General features: G+C 39.6%; 1 protein-coding gene across 1 annotated transcript; it reads right to left on the bottom strand.

The window, feature by feature from the left end:
- Positions 1–15,175: 15,175 nt before the first annotated feature.
- On the bottom strand, positions 15,176–16,744 carry LOC122274207 (F-box protein CPR1-like). The gene has a single exon (XM_043083215.1). It carries the CDS (start codon positions 16,725–16,727, stop codon positions 15,504–15,506), a length of 1,224 nt encoding a protein of 407 aa, XP_042939149.1. The 5' UTR covers positions 16,728–16,744; the 3' UTR covers positions 15,176–15,503.
- Positions 16,745–17,100: the final 356 nt, after the last annotated feature.

Below are 17,100 nucleotides of genomic sequence, written 5' to 3'. Positions count from 1 at the left end.
ACGAATCGTGTTGGTCGGGTTGCACCCTTACTGTGTAGCAAACCCTAGAAGGGTAGAGACGTGCATGGCATGGAAAATAGGTGTGGAGACATGCATGGCGTAAAGACTAGAACCTGAAGTATTCTCACGGCTTGCGCTTTGGACAGAGGCTTTTTTCTTGAATTTGGATCTCTATTCAACCTCTAAAAAAAATATTCTAACCTGTCCCACTAATTTTCTCGGCCCAATAAAATATTTCTCCTAACCCAAAATATTTAAAGATTTAAACCTACTTAGCAAGCCCAATAAAATTATTGGATACTCGCCAAAAATTAAAAAATAAAATAAAATTTGGGCTCGTAGTCCCTTCCAACAATACTCGTAAACCTCAAGTGGACTTCTTGTCCGTATAAACCTCAAAACTTTTAGAAAGCAGTTGGGTACTGGACCCAGGTGTTACAATTGTAGCACCTCATCCTTTGAATAAAATCTCTCTACATGCAAGTTTTAAAGCTACTTGGAACTTCATCAAGAAATTCCATATTGAAGACCTTGACATCAACCTCTTCCGTTTCACATTCCAGAAAGTGAGGGATAAGCAAAGAATTCTCAACCAAGCCCCATGGAACTTCAAAAGGCACTTACTCATCCTCAAACCATGGCCAGCAGGTTCCACATGGTATGAGATAAGTCTCAACACTTTTGTTTTCTTTATTCAAATACATGGCCTTCCATTAGACCACATGACAAAAGATAATGACATCAAAATTGGGAAAGCATTGAGGAATCTAATGGAGGTGGAAGTTGATCCACAATTTGGTATAGCGTGCAAAACGTTTATTTGAATTAAAGTGGAGATTGATGTTACTAACCTACTGAAACAAGGTTTCTGGCTTCCTAGAGATTATAATATAGACAATTGGGTTTCTTTCAAGTATGAAAGATTATTAGATTTCTGCTATGCATGTAGTATCTTGGGACATTCACAGACTTTCTGTTCTTTCCTGAAAACGATACCCTCACAGCTACCATATATATGGAGCATGGATAAGAGCTGAAACTTATAGTTCGGGAAATAGCAGTGCACCCCAAAAAGGACAAACATTTAATCATAGAATGACAAATTTGGGGACTAGTTCAAAAGATGATGACAATTCGGGCAATACACAAGGGCTTAACCTTTCAGCTACCTTAAGCACTTAGGGTTCATGATAAGGCAATCAACAGAGATGTCTCACAGGAAGCCCAACACCATAATCTGACCATAGAGAAATCACCTCCAATACACACACGCCTCTGCTATAGTGCCTTGTAAATTCTAGAAGGAAATTATTCATAACCAAATGTATAGCTGGACCAATAGTTGATAGGAATGTACTCTATAAATAGCTCACTGTATTACTCCATAAAGTGTGGAAAATAATATACCGAAAGTCACATTGAAGAGAGGTATTTCATTGAGGCCTTTTCTCAAACACTTGTGCACTCTGATACTTTGTTCAATATGGTATCTAAAGCTAGCCATGGCTAACGCCTTTTTCCTTCAATTTTTTTTTTTCCTCTCTTTCACCTTCCCCATTTTCCCATCCTTCTAATATTGTTCCTCTATTTATTCTTTCATGGAGTCTATCAACCCCACCTCTGAGAATGACTCATCATTTTCCCCACCCACTCCACCTCCTGCTCCCACCCCTGTTCCTACCTTCACCACAATATCCGTTGCTAATTACTCCATCAACATCAAGCTTTCTAAAGATAATTATCTTCTCTGGAAAGCACAAATTGTTGATTTCCTGAAGGGTCATAAACTATATTCTCATGTTGATGGTTCTTCTACTCCTCCCCCTCAGATGGTTGATAACTTTGTGAACCCCGTGTACACTTGATGGGTGTTTCAAGATCAACTCATCATCTCTGCTCTTAATTCCTCTCTTTCGGATACCATCCTTGAGCAGGTATTGAATTGTAGTAATTCGGCTGAGGTCTGGTCCACGTTATAGAGCATTTATACGGCTCACTCATCTGCTCATCTCTTTTAATCGCACTATAAACTTGCGACTTTGGAAAAGGGCACTGAATCCATCACAGATTATTATAACAAGGCTCAAACCCTCTCTGCCTCGCTCAGTGCCGCTGGTTGATCGGTGCAAAATTACAAGTACATAGTATCATAGTTTTATAGTAAAGTGAGGAGAATAGTATCGTCTTCAGGGATTGGTAACTTACTTTTGACAAATACCGAAATTATACTAATCTCGACTTTATCTAGAGAAGTCACTAAGATTTTTGTAATTGCAATTTAAAATAAAATCAATTCAAAGAAAAATACGCAAAGGAAAAGAAAAATGATGTTCGATGATCAAATTAATGAGAAGAAAAGTTCTAGGAAATCGATTTCACCTAATCATTCATTGTACTTTACTCATTTCACTAATTGAATTTAATTCTCTCTGTTTGTTAGCAAATCTCCAAATTCATCCAAAAGCCTCTTTCGATAGTCAATTGGAAATATTCTTGTTCATCATTTTACACAAGAGTGTGCAAGTTAATAAAGCAAGAAAGCAATAAGACCAATAATTTAAATACTACATAGGTTCATACAAGTCTTTCAATCTCTATATTTACCTATGCCAAAATATCTAATATCTATCCTATAATTCTCTCTTTCGATAGCAAATCATAAGATCAAAATCATCTAATTAATGGCCAGTTAATTAGAAGCAATAATCTTAGAATAAATCAGACAAACATGAAAGAGAATTACTTCAAATTAACATAGAAAATCAAGTATAGTTTGGAACTAGATTACATCATTTTCTTAGAATAAAGAAAATTTAGTTCATACTAAAAATTAAATTCAACATAAATGAATTCCCTATAATTTTTTTATGAGAATAATGGAAGGAAAATGAAGACTGAAAAATGCTTCTCGCAGTCGCACAGTGTCGTTCTTCAAAGTTTCTTCAATGTTCCTTTCCGTCAGCTACCTCTCAGAGTTCTCCAAGTCACAAACCGATAAATCTCTTTTGTGTATATCCGTAACTCATGCTAGTGTCCAAAATTCAAATTTTCCTACTGGGTTGCGTTCGTCAGCTTGCGTGTTGCTTAAATAAGTTTTTTGTCCTACGTGTCACTTGCTAGCCTAGCGTACATGAGTCCAGCTTGCACATGATAAAGAAAATATTTTTAAGGACTTCTTTTCTTTTTCATCCTTTTTGTTTTTTTTTTTTTTTTGTCTTGTTTATTGCACCTACACGTCCTACATGGTAGTAGGTAAAATAATTGCTTCAACCCCCACTCACTTCACTTTCCTATTTTGAATTTCAATCTTCACTTTCATCCATGCATGCATCTCGCGTCCAAAAGCCTTCCATCCATGCGACATCTTGCCTTTTGTCAAGTCAAACCTTTAACTTCAAATCTCACTCAAGCATACGTTTAGTGTCTAATTCTCTCTTGACTTTTATTTTTCAAAGTTTCTAACTCTTCATTAAATGAGAGAAAGTTTCTAGATGATGGACTGCTAAAATTAAGATCTTCAATTTCTTCAAATCTAAAATAAAATTTAAATGATAATAATGAAGTCTAAAATCACAAAAATAAATAAAATTAAATGAAAATTTAAAGTTAAGAGTGATAAAATATATTGAATTATGCAAGTCATCACTGGTCAATCCATATCCTCTGCTCAGTTCATTGTGTATCTTCTTGTTGGGTTAGGGTCAGAATATGAGTCCATAATCACTTCCATAACTACTAGTCCAGAATCTCTCTCTCCTCAGCAGATTTTTAGTTATCTCTTAAACCATGAATCTTGTTTAGTCCATCAAAATCAAAACCTTTTGTCTTCCACCACCACCATTTCTGCAAATGCTTATGCTACTAAAATGGTTTCTCGGTAGTACCAATGTGGGAGGAACAATGCGTCCCGTGGTGGGTGCCGTGGTAGAGGAACATGCCGTGGTCTTCCTTCGGCCCAATATACTCCCCCTTATTCCTCTCAACCTGACTCAAGGCCCTTTTGTCAAATATGCCAAAAAGTGGGTCACACGGCCCTTACTTATTTTAATCGCCTTAATCAATCTTATCAGGCCTCACCCCCTCATCACTTACATCAAATTTCACCTCTCTACAGCCTACTGGTTCTTCCCCCAATTACTGGTTCCCGAACACTATTGCTACCAATCATTTCATTGCAGATTTTGAAAATCTTAACTTGGACTCTAAGGCGTATCAAGGTCCCATGCAAGTCAGCATTGGTTATGGCACAACTCTTCCCATTCACAACACTGGTTCCGCTCATCTCACCACTACTTCTGGAACTTATATTCTCAATCAACTTTTGCATGTTCCTTTGATTACTAAGAATTTACTTTCTGTTCGTCAATTTTGTCTTGATAATCCTGTTTTCTTTGAGTTTCCTTATTCTTATTTTCTTGTGAATGATCTACAAACCAAGGAGGTGCTGCTTCAAGGTCCCGTTAAGGATGGTCTTTATGTTCTTCTCGTCCGTCCTCATCCTTACCCGAACCATCTCCTCAAGCCTTCCTTGGTCAATGTACCTCCTCTCAACATTGGCATGCTCATCTCAACCACCTGTCATCACAAACTACTTCACTCACCATTCGTAGATTTCAACTTCCTGTAATAAACAAATCTGCATCTCATACTTGTTCAGCTTGTTCTTAGGCTAAATCTCATGCATTACCTCATTCTCCATCTCCTTCTCATTCTTCTAAGCAGTTTCAACTTTTGTTTTTAGACGTTTGGGGACCTGCATTAGTGCTCTCCTCAAATGTTTGTCGCTTTTATCTTTCCATTGTTGATGATTTTTCAAAATATATTTAGAGTTTTCCTTTTCAAACTAAGTCCAATTTTTCCACCATTTTTTTAGCTTTTCTATGTTACATGACTAACACCTTTTCCACCAATGTTGTTTTGGTCCAAACGAATTGGGGTGGTGAATTTCGACCCCTTCGTCCAATTTTTCAGTCGTGTGGTATAACCTACCACATCACGTGCCCATACTCTCATGCTCAAAATGGAATTATTGAGTGGCGTCATCGTCACATAGTTGAGACCGGTTTGTCTCTACTTGCCCATGTTTCAGCTCCTCATAAATATTGGTCTGAAGCTTTCCAAACTTCAATATATCTAATAAATATAATGCCCACTCTCATCCTCTTGGACAAATCTCCTTTTGAGGTTCTTTTCAAAAAATTCCCTGACTACAAATTTTTACGTGTTTTTGGGGTAGCTTGTTGGCAAAATCTTCGTCCTTTTAATTGCCACAAAATGGATTTTCGGTCACAACTTTGTATCTTTATGGGATATAGTCCCTATCATAAAGGCTATTGTTGTCTCCACTTGCCTACGGGCTGAACGTACATATCCCGAGATGTTCACTTTGATGAGTCCACATACCCTTTTCTCACCACGGCCCAATCTATCACTCCATCAATATCTCAATTTGCCCCTCAGCCTACTTCACCTCCATTCAATCCATTTATTCACATCCAGCCTGATCCAAATTTCCCTTCACTCACCTACAAAAGTCCAGTAAATGGTCAGAAGTCACAATTTGAATTTGCATCTCAAACACCTACACGTCCAAACACTTCCAGTCCACACACAAGCACAAGCCCGTCCAGTCCAAATGTCTACCTAAGCCCGCCCAGCCCAACTGCTTACCAAAGTCCACACACTTGCATGGCCAATCCAAACACATCCAGTAGCCCAGCTTCATCCAATTCCACTAAACCTAACAACTTTTCCAGCACGCCGTCATCCTCCTCTGCCGAACCAAATCCTTCTCATCACCCAATGCTAACTCGTGCCAAAACTCATACCTATTGTCCTCGTGTAAGAACTGATGGCACCATCCCATGGCCAGTGAAACATGCACTTCCCTCACTCAAACTAGTAGCTCAAATAAAAAACCCACCCTCTCTGTTTCTTCTTCTATACCTGAAGAACGAACCTCATATACAGAGGCAACTCGGTTCCTAGAATGGAGGGCTGTCATGGCTGTTGAATTTGATGCTCTTCTACAAAATTAGACATGGGACCTTGTACCCTTCTCTTCCACCTACAATTTACTCAGCTCCAAGTTGGTTTTGAGAACAAAACGTAGGGCAGATGGGTCTCTTGAGCGACGCAAGGCTTGCCTTATTGCCAAGGGCTTCCATCAACAACCCGGTCTTGATTACAAGGAAACCTTCAGTCCGATTGTAAAACCAGTAACCATCCGTCTCCTTCTATCACTTACAGTTACCCATAAATGGCGCCTACACCAACTAGACATTCAGAACGCATTTCTTCATGGCGACCTTGAAGATGATGCCTACATGCAGCAGTCTCCTAGATTTGTCAATCTCGAACTCCCTCACCACGTATATAAGTTAGGAAAATCAATCTATGGCTTAAAGCAAGCTCTTGAGCTTGGTTCTCTAAGATCTCAGATCATTTGCTCGCTCTTGGTTTTACTACTTCTAAATCAGACTCTCTGTTTATTCTTAAAAATAAATCTGAGTTCATTTATGTTTTAATCTATGTTGATGATATTGTTGTCACTTGTTCAAACTTTGTGTTAACATCTCAATTTATTCGTGCTTACGTGTTGTAAAGGCAAAAATTGGCTAGGATTAGATGACTAAATGATAAGGTTTATCTTATCATTATTTGATTAAATTTGGATGAATGATAAGGTTTATCTTATCATTATTTGATTAATTTTGGATGAATGTAAAATAAGTATTAATTTGTATCTAAATAATATTGAGTCTATCTAGAAGTCTTAGGAGTTGTTTAGATAAGTCCCTGAAGTCAAAATCAAGTTCTGATAGCATTGCACTTATCCAGAAGAAATCTGAACAGAGTTTAGTCTATATCAGAAGAAGTTATCACGAAATGTTAGCAGTCCGTCGGGACGCGTTTTTGCTTCTGTTGCTAACCGTCAGCAGAGTCCTACTGCAACTAGAACTCTTTTCAGACCTTCTATTTAAAGGGATTCGGTTTTGTATCTCTTCAAGGACTTCAAGCCATGAATTTTACAGAGGAGATTCTAAGTGTTTATGAGAGAAAATTCACTTGAGAATTTTCATGAGATTTTTCATATCTTCTTGAGTGTGATCGTGCTTTGAGTGCGAAGCAACATCGATTGAATTTCAGCCTCTGGAGTTCCAGAAGGGAAGTCAATATTTGAAGATCGCCAGAGGTTCTGGCTGCTATTGCGGTAGAAAACAAATGGGTCGTTTGTCTAGGCAAGTAAGAGAGTCGAATTGCAAAGGTTTTGTAATTGATTATTACTTGTAATTGTTCTTCAAATAATAAGATTGATTTTCCTGGGTTTGGCTACCCCCTAGGGTTTTACCTTTAAAGAGTTCTTTAAAGGGTTTTCCTTCGTAACCAATCATTGTGTCTTGCAAGTTTGATTATTTATTTTAAAGTATTTGATTCGTTTCATAATCTTGATAATTGAGATCTAACCTATTTGTTCAAGAAAATTGGTAGACAATTTCGTAGTTTTACAGGGGTACATTGGGAATTTCACATGTCTTTTTCCCTATCAAGGATCTTGGACCATTACATTATTTTTTAGGCATAGAGGTCATCCGAAATGAATCTTGTCTTTACTTGTCTCGGTCCAAGTATATTTCAGACTTGCTCACTCGTACAAACATGCATTAGTCTAAACCTATTTCAACTCCTCTTTCAGCTTCTATAAAATTAACTGCTCTTGATGATCCTACCTTTGATGACCCTCGTTTGTATAGAAGCATTGTAGGTAGTTTACAGTATTTGGCTTTTACTCGTCCCGACATCTCATTTGCTATCAACAAAGTGTGTCAATTCATGCATTACCCACGTTTGTCCCACTGGTAAGCTGTAAAATGTATACTTCATTATCTTCAGCTCACAAAAATCTTGGTCTTCATTTAAAATCTTCTCTTAAGTTATTTACTTTCTCCGATGCTAATTGGGTCGGGTGCCCAGATGACTGTAAGTCCACGGGAGAATATTCTATTTATCTTGGTTCTCATCTTATTTCTTGGGGCTCCAAGAAATAGCCCACTATAGCTCGGTCTTCAACTGAAGTCGAGTATAGGCTATGGCAAATAGTACTTGTGAGATTCTGTGGTTACAATCTCTTTTACAAGAATTGTGTGTTTTTCTAGAAGAAGTACCCACATTGTGGTGTGATAACTTGGGTGTTACATATCTTTCTCTCAACCCACTTTTGCATGCTCGCACTAAATATTTGGAACTTGACTATCACTTTGTTAGAAAACGAGTGGCTGCTAAAACACTTCGTGTATCTTTTATTTCCAGCAAAGATCAACTCACTGACATTTTTACCAAGCCTTTTGTCTTCAGCTTGGTTTTCACAACTACGATCAAGCCTTACTCTCACTCAAGTGCCTCTTGCATCAAGGGGGGCTAACAAGGCAATCAACAGAGATGTCTCATAGGAAGACCAACACCATAATCTGAACATAGAGAAATCACCTCTAATACAGACACACGCCTCTGATGTAGTGCCTAAATTCTAGAAGGAAATTATTCATAACCGAAGGTACAGGTGGACCAATAGTTGATAGGAATGTACTCTATAAATATCTCACTGTATTGCTCTGTAAAGTGTGGAAAATAATATACCAAAAGTCACATTGAAGAGAGGTTATTTCATTGAGGCCTTTTCTTAAACACTTGTGCACTCTGATATTTTGTTCAATAGTTCACAAATGGATATATCTACCACATTAATCTATCCATCTCACACGACTCCTTTTACCGTCAATGCAGCGAACAATAATTCGAGTACAAGTGATGGAATGGAAATTTCAGAGCAACCAGCACAACCAATGCAGTTTATGGAATCAAGGAAGGGAAAAGGGATAACTGAAGACTCAAATCAAACAGGTTTCATAAATACAGATTTGAAAAAATCGTTTGGTACCTCAGCGCCTATTGCAGGTGCTTCATCCAGATTCTCTATGATAACTTGATGGAGTTGGCACTCAAAAGCTTTCCATCATTCGCATCGAAGCTTAACTCTGAAGCATATATGTGTTGAAGGGTCCCCCCACGTGTTGTCCATACTTTACCCATGTGTGCTGTCCACTATGAGTGCCCATGTGTTGGTAGTGTTCAATTCACATGATGATGTTCCTCACATGTGCTTTCATTGAGTGTTTCGCTTGTGCATTCCAGCACATATGTGGAGGGAGATGGGTTCAGCCTCTCCTATAAATAGGAGAGGTCATATGAAGGGAAAATCATCCCATTGAGAGAGAGAAGTGTGAGAAGTGTGTGTAGTGTGCCATTTGAGATAGAGTTGTTTTGAATATAGTGTTTCCGCTCAGTGGACGTAGGCAAATTGCCGAACTACTTAAATATTATCTCTATCTATTTTGTGTTTATTTTCAGGGCAGCTTAAGGCACAACAATTGGTATCAGAGCCAATTAGGTTCTTTTTGTGGGGTGGAGTTTTGGTGTGGTAGTGTGGATACGTACAGTCTAAGGAGGTTCTGTCTAGGAGATTGAAAATTTTAAGTGTGTCCATTGTGACCCTCCAATCTTTCCTGGGAACTGACTTAGTGAGGTACTATTTATTTCTACGGTAAAAATTCATCAGAGCTTCGGTTCATGCTACCCAGAAAATTGCAGTTGATCGAAATCAACTTTTGATCACACCACAACGTTCCTCTCGTCAAGACGGATCCGTTGCCGTAAACGGCATCGAAAATGAACATCGGAGGAGCCCACACGCGCTCCTAGAAGATCGGCGCGTGCATCTGCTGTATCCCAAGCACCAGACAGATCAGAACCGTCCGTTTTTCAGATCCATTTTGGGCTTGATCTAAGCCATCTGGAGTCCGATTTCAACGATCAAATAGTGCTTTCCAACTATTTGGATCATTCCGGACTCATCCGTACGGTTAGAATTTTGAAATTTTGTGTCTAAATTTTCTAAATTCAAATGGAAAGATCTGGAAGAGATAGGGGCTCTAAAAATGCCAGTAGCTCTGGACGTCGGTCCACCGTGTCAAATGCCAAGTTTGAAGTTGAGAAGTTCGATGGAACAAGCAACTTCGGCATGTGGCAGTGTGAAGTCATGGACGTTTTGATCCAACAAGAGTTGGATATTGCGTTGGAAGGAAAGCCAGACGATATGACTGATCAGGGTTGGAAGAAGCTTAATACTCAAGCTTGTAGTACAATCCGGTTATGCCTTACCAAAGAACAAAAGTATTTTGTTATGAGAGAGACAGATGATAGGGTACTTTGGCAGAAATTGGAGGATAAGTTCATGAAGAAGAGCATTGAGAGCCGTTTACACTTGAAGAAGAAGCTTTTCAGATTCCAATTTCGTGAAGGTATTTCAATGACTGAACATCTAAATAGTTACAACCAAATTCTTACTGATTTGTTAAATTTAGATGTTAAAATCGAAGATGAAGATAAAGCTTTACTTTTGCTAAATTCCTTGCCTGATACATATGAGCATTTGATTACTACTCTATTGTATGGGAAGGAAAAGATTAGTTTTGAAGATGTATCTAGCTCTTTAATTAGCAATGAGTACCGGATAAAAGATAAACAGGTACAACAAGATACATCAAGTGAAGCGCTAACAGCAAGAGGGAGACCCCAGTTAAGGTATCCCGGAAAGAAGAAAGGTTTTCAATCGAAAACCCGAGCCACATCACGTGGTTCATCAGTCGGAAGAAAGCTCGCCAGAGACGAGTGTTCCTTTTGTCACAACAAAGGACACTGGAAGAAGGATTGTCCCAAGCTGAAGGGACAACAGCAGAATCAACCCACCACAGCCAATGTCGTGGACAGAGATGATGATTCAGATTTTTCCTTGATAAGTTCATCATCCATTTGTCATTCCGATGAATGGATTATGGATTCTGGATGTACCTATCACATGTGTCCCAATCGGGACTGGTTTACTGACTTCACAAAGATTGAAGGTGGAGCAGTACTTATGGGCAATGATAGTGCCTGTAAGACTCAGGGAATGGGTAGCATTCGGTTAAAGCTGTACGATGGCAGCGTCAAGACTCTAACAGAAGTTCGGTACGTTTCGGACTTGCGGAAGAATCTCATCTCACTGGGAGCTCTGGATTCAAAGGGATTCAGAATCACCATTGAAGATGGAACTCTCAAAGTACTAATGGGAGTTTAGGTGGCTATGAAGGGTTTGAGGCGAGGAAACTTGTACTTCTTGCAAGGAAGTACTGTTGCTGGAAGAGCTTCCACAGGCTGTGAGAAGCTAGATGAGACTGATGATGACACCTCCAGTCTGTGGCATATGCGTATGGGACACGCAGGAGAAAAAGCTTTGCAAACACTGGTGAAGCAAGACTTACTCAAAGGTGCCAAGACTGGTAAACTGTCTTTCTGTGAGCACTGTGTATTGAGGAAGCAGAGGCGGATCAAGTTTGGAACCGCAGTACACAATACACAGGGAATACTTGACTATGTGCACTCTGATGTTTGGGGACCTACCCAAAATGCATCTTTGGGAGGTAAACATTGGTTTGTAACTTTTGTAGATGATTATTCTCGTCGTGTGTGGGTATATATGATGAAGAATAAAGATGAAGTGCTGTAAATTTTCCTTGATTGGAAGAAAGTGGTTGAGACTCAGACCGGCAGGAAGATCAAGCGGCTCAGATCTGATAATGGAGGTGAGTACACTTCAGACCCCTTCATGGAAGTATGCCGAAGAGAGGGAATTGTCAGACACTTCACAGTACGAGGTACGCCGCAACAGAATGGTGTGGCAGAACGAATGAATCGTACTTTACTAGAGAAAGTGCGATGTATGTTGCTGGATGCTAAATTCAGTAAACAATTTTGGGCTGAAGCTGTGACATATGCCTGCCACCTCATCAACCGACTACCCGCATCTGCCAATGACGGGAAGACACCCACTGAAATGTGGAGAGGTACACATGCTACTGATTATAACTCTTTACACGTTTTCGGATGTCCTACTTACTATCACGCTAAAGAGAGTAAGCTTGATCCTAGAGTTAAGAAAGCAAAATTCTTGGGCTTTAGTACTGGTGTAAAAGGGTATAGACTCTGGTGCATAGAGTCTAAAAAGGTGATCATCAGTAGAGATGTTACCTTCAACGAATCTGAGTTGCTTAAGTCACATAAGCATAGAGATTCCCGTGAATGCAGCCATGATAGTGAAACACCTGGTGATTCGCAAAAGGTGGAGTTTTCCACTCGAAAGGATTCAGGAGAAACAAATGGAGAGCACGGACAAGATGAGGTTGATAGTCTAGTCACAGTACCTCCAATACAACCTGAATCAATAGCAACCAACAGACCAAGAAGAGAGAAACGTGTACCGTCACGTTATACAAACTATGTGACATATGCACTACCAGCTGAAGGGGGTGAGATCCCAACCACTTACAGAGAAGCCATACAGTCCAGTGAACAAGTTAAATGGACAAAGGCAATGAATGAAGAGATGCAGTCTCTTCACCAGAACCAGACTTGGGAGCTTGTGCCGCTTCCAAAGGGAAAGAAGACAATTGGTTGTAAGTGGATCTTCAATCAGAAAGATGATCAAGCTGCTAAGAATGGAGTGCGATACAAAGCTAGGTTGGTAGCCAAGGGCTACGCTCAGACAGAGGGAATTGACTACAGTGAAGTATTCTCTCTTGTTGTGAAGCATTCATCCATTCGGATATTGCTAGCTTTGGTTACACAATATGACCTTGAGTTAGCACAGCTTGATGTAAAGACAGCTTTCTTACATGGTGATCTGGAAGAGGAGATTTATCTGTCTCAACCAGAAGGATTCAAAGAAGCTGGCAAAGAAAACTGGGTATGCAGTCTGAAGCAGTCTCTCTATGGCTTGAAGCAGTCACCTCGGCAATGATATAAGCGGTTTGACCGCTTTATGATGGGTCTGAAATACACTCGTTGCCAATATGATCATTGTGTATATTTCAGAAAACTTGCAGATGGATCTTTCATTTATTTGCTTTTATATGTAGATGATATGTTAATTGCATGTAAAAGCAAGGGGAAGATAGATCGCTTAAAAACTCAGTTAAGTCGTGAGTTTGACATGAAAGATCTGGGAGAAGCTCGAAGAATACTAGGGATGGAGATCAGCAGAGATAGGGTGAAAGGTACAGTTCACCTTACTCAGAAGCAGTATCTGAAGAGAATACTGCAACGCTTCAACATCGACTCAAAGACGAAGCCGGTGAGTACTCCAATGGCCCCATATTTCAAGCTCAGTGTATTGCAGTCTTTTAAAACTGATGAAAAGCGGGACTACATGAGAAATGTCCCATATGCAAGTGTTGTAGGAAGCTTAATGTATGCCATGGTGTGTACACGACCTGATATCTCCCAGGCCGTTAGCTTAATTAGCCGTTATATGCATAATCCTGGAAAGACTCATTGGCATGCGGCTAAGTGGATTCTACGGTACATTTTAGGAATCGTAGATATTGGTTTGAAGTTAGAGAAGAGTGAAGATAGTCTAGTAACTGGGTATGTTGACTCAGACTATGCAGGTGATCTTGACAAACGCCGATCGACAACTGGATATGTGTTCACTATGGCTGGAGGACCAGTTAGTTGGCGATCAACTTTGCAGTTGACAATTGCACTATCATCAACTGAGACTGAATACATGGCTGTAACAGAAGCGTTGAAAGAAGCCATTTGGTTACAGGGATTGGTAACAGACTTGGGCTTTAAGCAGCAAGAGGTTACCGTTTACTGTGACAGTCAGAGTGCAATTCATCTGGCCAAAAATCAAGTATATCACTTTCGAACAAAGCATATAGATGTCCGTTTCCACTTCGTACGTGAGATATTGGAAGAAGGGGACATTCTACTTCAGAAGATTGGCACTGAAGATAATCCAGCAGATATGTTGACAAAAGTCGTCACTGGGATCAAGTTCCAACACTGTTTGGACTTGATTAATATCTCATACTGCTGAGCACCTACGGGTGCATTGGCGCCTTAGGGCGCATTTGATAGCAGAGATCTCTTATGGCAAACGAACATTTCGATAGAGGGGTGCAATCATTGGAAGGATACAATATGTAGTAGTCTAAGTATGACACACTTGGGTAAAGGGGGTGATTGTTGAAGGGTCCCCCCATGTGTTGTCCATACTTTGCCCATGTGTGCCATCCACTATGAGTGCCCATGTGTTGGTAGTGTCCAATTCACATGATGATGTTCCTCACATGTGCTTTCATTGAGTGTTTAGCTTATGCATTCCAGCACATATGTGGAGGGAGATGGGTTCAGCCTCTCCTATAAATAGGAGAGGTCATATGAAGGAAAAATCATCCCATTGAGAGAGAGAAGTGTGAGAAGTGTGTGTAGTGTGCCATTTGAGATAGAGTTGTTTTGAATATAGTGTTTCTGCTCAGTGGACGTAGGCAAATTGCCGAACTACTTAAATATTATCTCTATCTATTTTGTGTTTATTTTCAGGGCAGCTTAAGGCACAACAATATAGAATATATGGTGGAGAAATATAGAAGCCTAACAAAAATCTATATCCCGCCGAAATAAATTTTGGGCTCCTAATCTATTTCGAAATTTCTCGTTAAAATAATCAAGTGAGCTTCTCACACATATTAACCTTAAAAAGATTTTAGGCTTGTTATTGGACCCGGTTGTTACAAGTAAATTCTACCACTCTAATACAACGTGATATTAAAAGAATAATAGTTTTTTAATACTGTCAGCTATTAAAAGAATAATAGAAATTGAGTTAATTCATCAGGTAATCTTTATTTATTTATTTTATTCTTTCAATATATCATAAAAGATTCATATCATTCGACTCATCTTTATTTTTTTGCAAGCCACAGGATGAGGTTCTTTGGGAGCTGACTAGTGGTCCTCGGTGCTGCTTCTATAGCCACCCTGGATTGGTTTCGTGCCGCGGATGTGAAAAAAAGAAAAAGAAATAATATTTATAATTATAGTGTCTAATGCTGCGCATTCATTTAAAAAATTGAATAAATATAAAATTTATATAAATAAAAAATTAACAATAAACTCTACTCTTTTAAAAAGAATGTATAGCACTTGCAGAAGTAATAATTATATCTGGCGTTACCCATCATGCAAAATTCTTCTTGTAAGGAACTATTAACTATTCATGCCAGTTAAAAGTCATTGCACTAAGGCATACAGGCATGGCAAGACCCAGCTGATCGTCAAAACCCAAGACACTTATCATATGCAAGATGCAACAATCCTGGCACTATTTATAAATGTGATGAGTCTCAAGTGTTGAACGAGGAAAGAAAAGGGAATAGCCCACAAGAGTACACGAGTTCCATTTTCCTTTTTTTGTAATCATGAATTATCAAATCCTGCATGCGTATGTTGTATATAGATGGAAATTCACCTGTACAACAATCTTGAAGCCAAGTATATTTATTCCCGTATGTAACTTTTCAGAGAGAGAGAGAGAGAGAGCAGTTTCCGCAATTGCCCGTTTACCTATCACCATCGAGAAGAACAAGGCTTTCCACACAAATGGCTGTCTCAAACCCACAGGGCAGCGGAGAAATCCCAACTTTCTCAATTCTCTTCTCTTTCATGTCGTACCAGAAGGGCTTCTTATCGTCAGGCTGCACCAGGACCTTCTCGCCGTTTTTTGAAAGCGCTAAAGGCTTGCAGCACCGAATCTTCCAAGAGTTCGCAACTCCTAGTAATGATATGGTATAAAGCCGAGTCCAGGAGCTCTCCACCCCGTACTCCTTCATCACCCAAAAATGGCTATGCGTCGCATAAACATTTTGACAAACACACAGCCAATCTCCCAAAACCCCCAAACTGTGTTCCGACTCATTATCTTGTTCAATAGGAATTGCATACTCCCGAAACTTCTCAGTAGCGAGATCGAAACCTATAAGGAGCTGGCGGTTATGTTCTATATCAAAAGGACCAACAAACCAGTGCAAAGCACCATTTAAGGATGCTGAATCTGAAATAACGCTGAAGAATTTAGTAGGCCATTCGTCGTTAATCCTCTTCCAAGACTGCGCTCTCAAGCTATATACCTTCACTTCAGACGCCAATCCATCCACATATCTTTCTTTAAATTGCACAATTCTGAAAACCTTGTAGTCATCGTTAACAACGTCGTGACCGAATGCTAAGCTGGGCAACCTATGGGCATTTGAACCATGGGGGTTTTCTATCGGTTCAAATGGAAGTTGCTTGTATTTCCGGATCAATGGATTCCAAATGACAATCACATAGTCACTGTCATGGAGGGTAACCAGGCCATTGGAATAGCCCACGAGTTGTATTTCTCGATGTCGCAGCGGCAGCGGATAGTATAACTGCACGGCCCTGCCAAAACGATCGTCATCGTGGAAGGGTACCGAGCAGCAATCTGGCCGAACGATGTCGCATTCCAATGCAATGAGAGCGCGTTCCCTATCGGTCGCCTTGGAGCTCTCGAGATGCTCCGTAATGAAAAATGGACTGTTGATCAGAGCACGGTATTGATGGGAAAGGCACTGGAAACGCAATAGAGGCTTTATTGGGAGTAGGAGAAGTATTTCGTAGATTAGGTAAGGTGGAAACTTGGCATTAATGGAGAAGCCGGTACGTACGTAGCACAGGGGTCGTTCCCTATTAAGAGAGAACATATCTGCATAGGAAGCAAACTGAGCAAATCTTGGAAAGAAAGAAAGATCTGTTCTTTTCATACGAACTGGACTTTTACAAAGAGTTTGCACAGTATTTTGGAAAACTCTAATGCAGTCGGCTTGTGCAGACGTTTTGCAGTCGTGATCTATAGTAAAACGACTCGTTTAATTTAATTTGGGATTCTGAAACTGAGCGGCAAAGTTAAAAAACTAAAAAAGAAGAAAAAAAATTAGAAGGAGATCCCATTTAACGGAAAACTGTTTACAGTCTTCCAAAAACCAAGAAAACATACGACCATGGAAATCCCATTTGAAGGAAAAATTTGAAGGTTGAAGACTGTGTTTACAGTTTTTCAAAAATCAAAGAAATCCACTACAATGGAAATCCCATCTGAAGGGAAAGAAAAGAAAAAAAATGAAGGTAGAAGAATAC

This window comes from Carya illinoinensis, chromosome 8 (assembly GCF_018687715.1).
Source record: "Carya illinoinensis cultivar Pawnee chromosome 8, C.illinoinensisPawnee_v1, whole genome shotgun sequence".
Lineage (NCBI taxonomy): Eukaryota > Viridiplantae > Streptophyta > Magnoliopsida > Fagales > Juglandaceae > Carya > Carya illinoinensis.
Note: the sequence above shows the minus strand (reverse complement) of the source record. Positions and strands in the feature narration are given on the sequence as shown.

What these genes read in the sequence shown, in the direction of transcription:
- LOC122274207 (XM_043083215.1), bottom strand. Translation starts at nt 16,727, where the DNA reads ATGAAAAGAACAGATCTTTCTTTCTTTCCAAGATTTGCTCAGTTTGCT.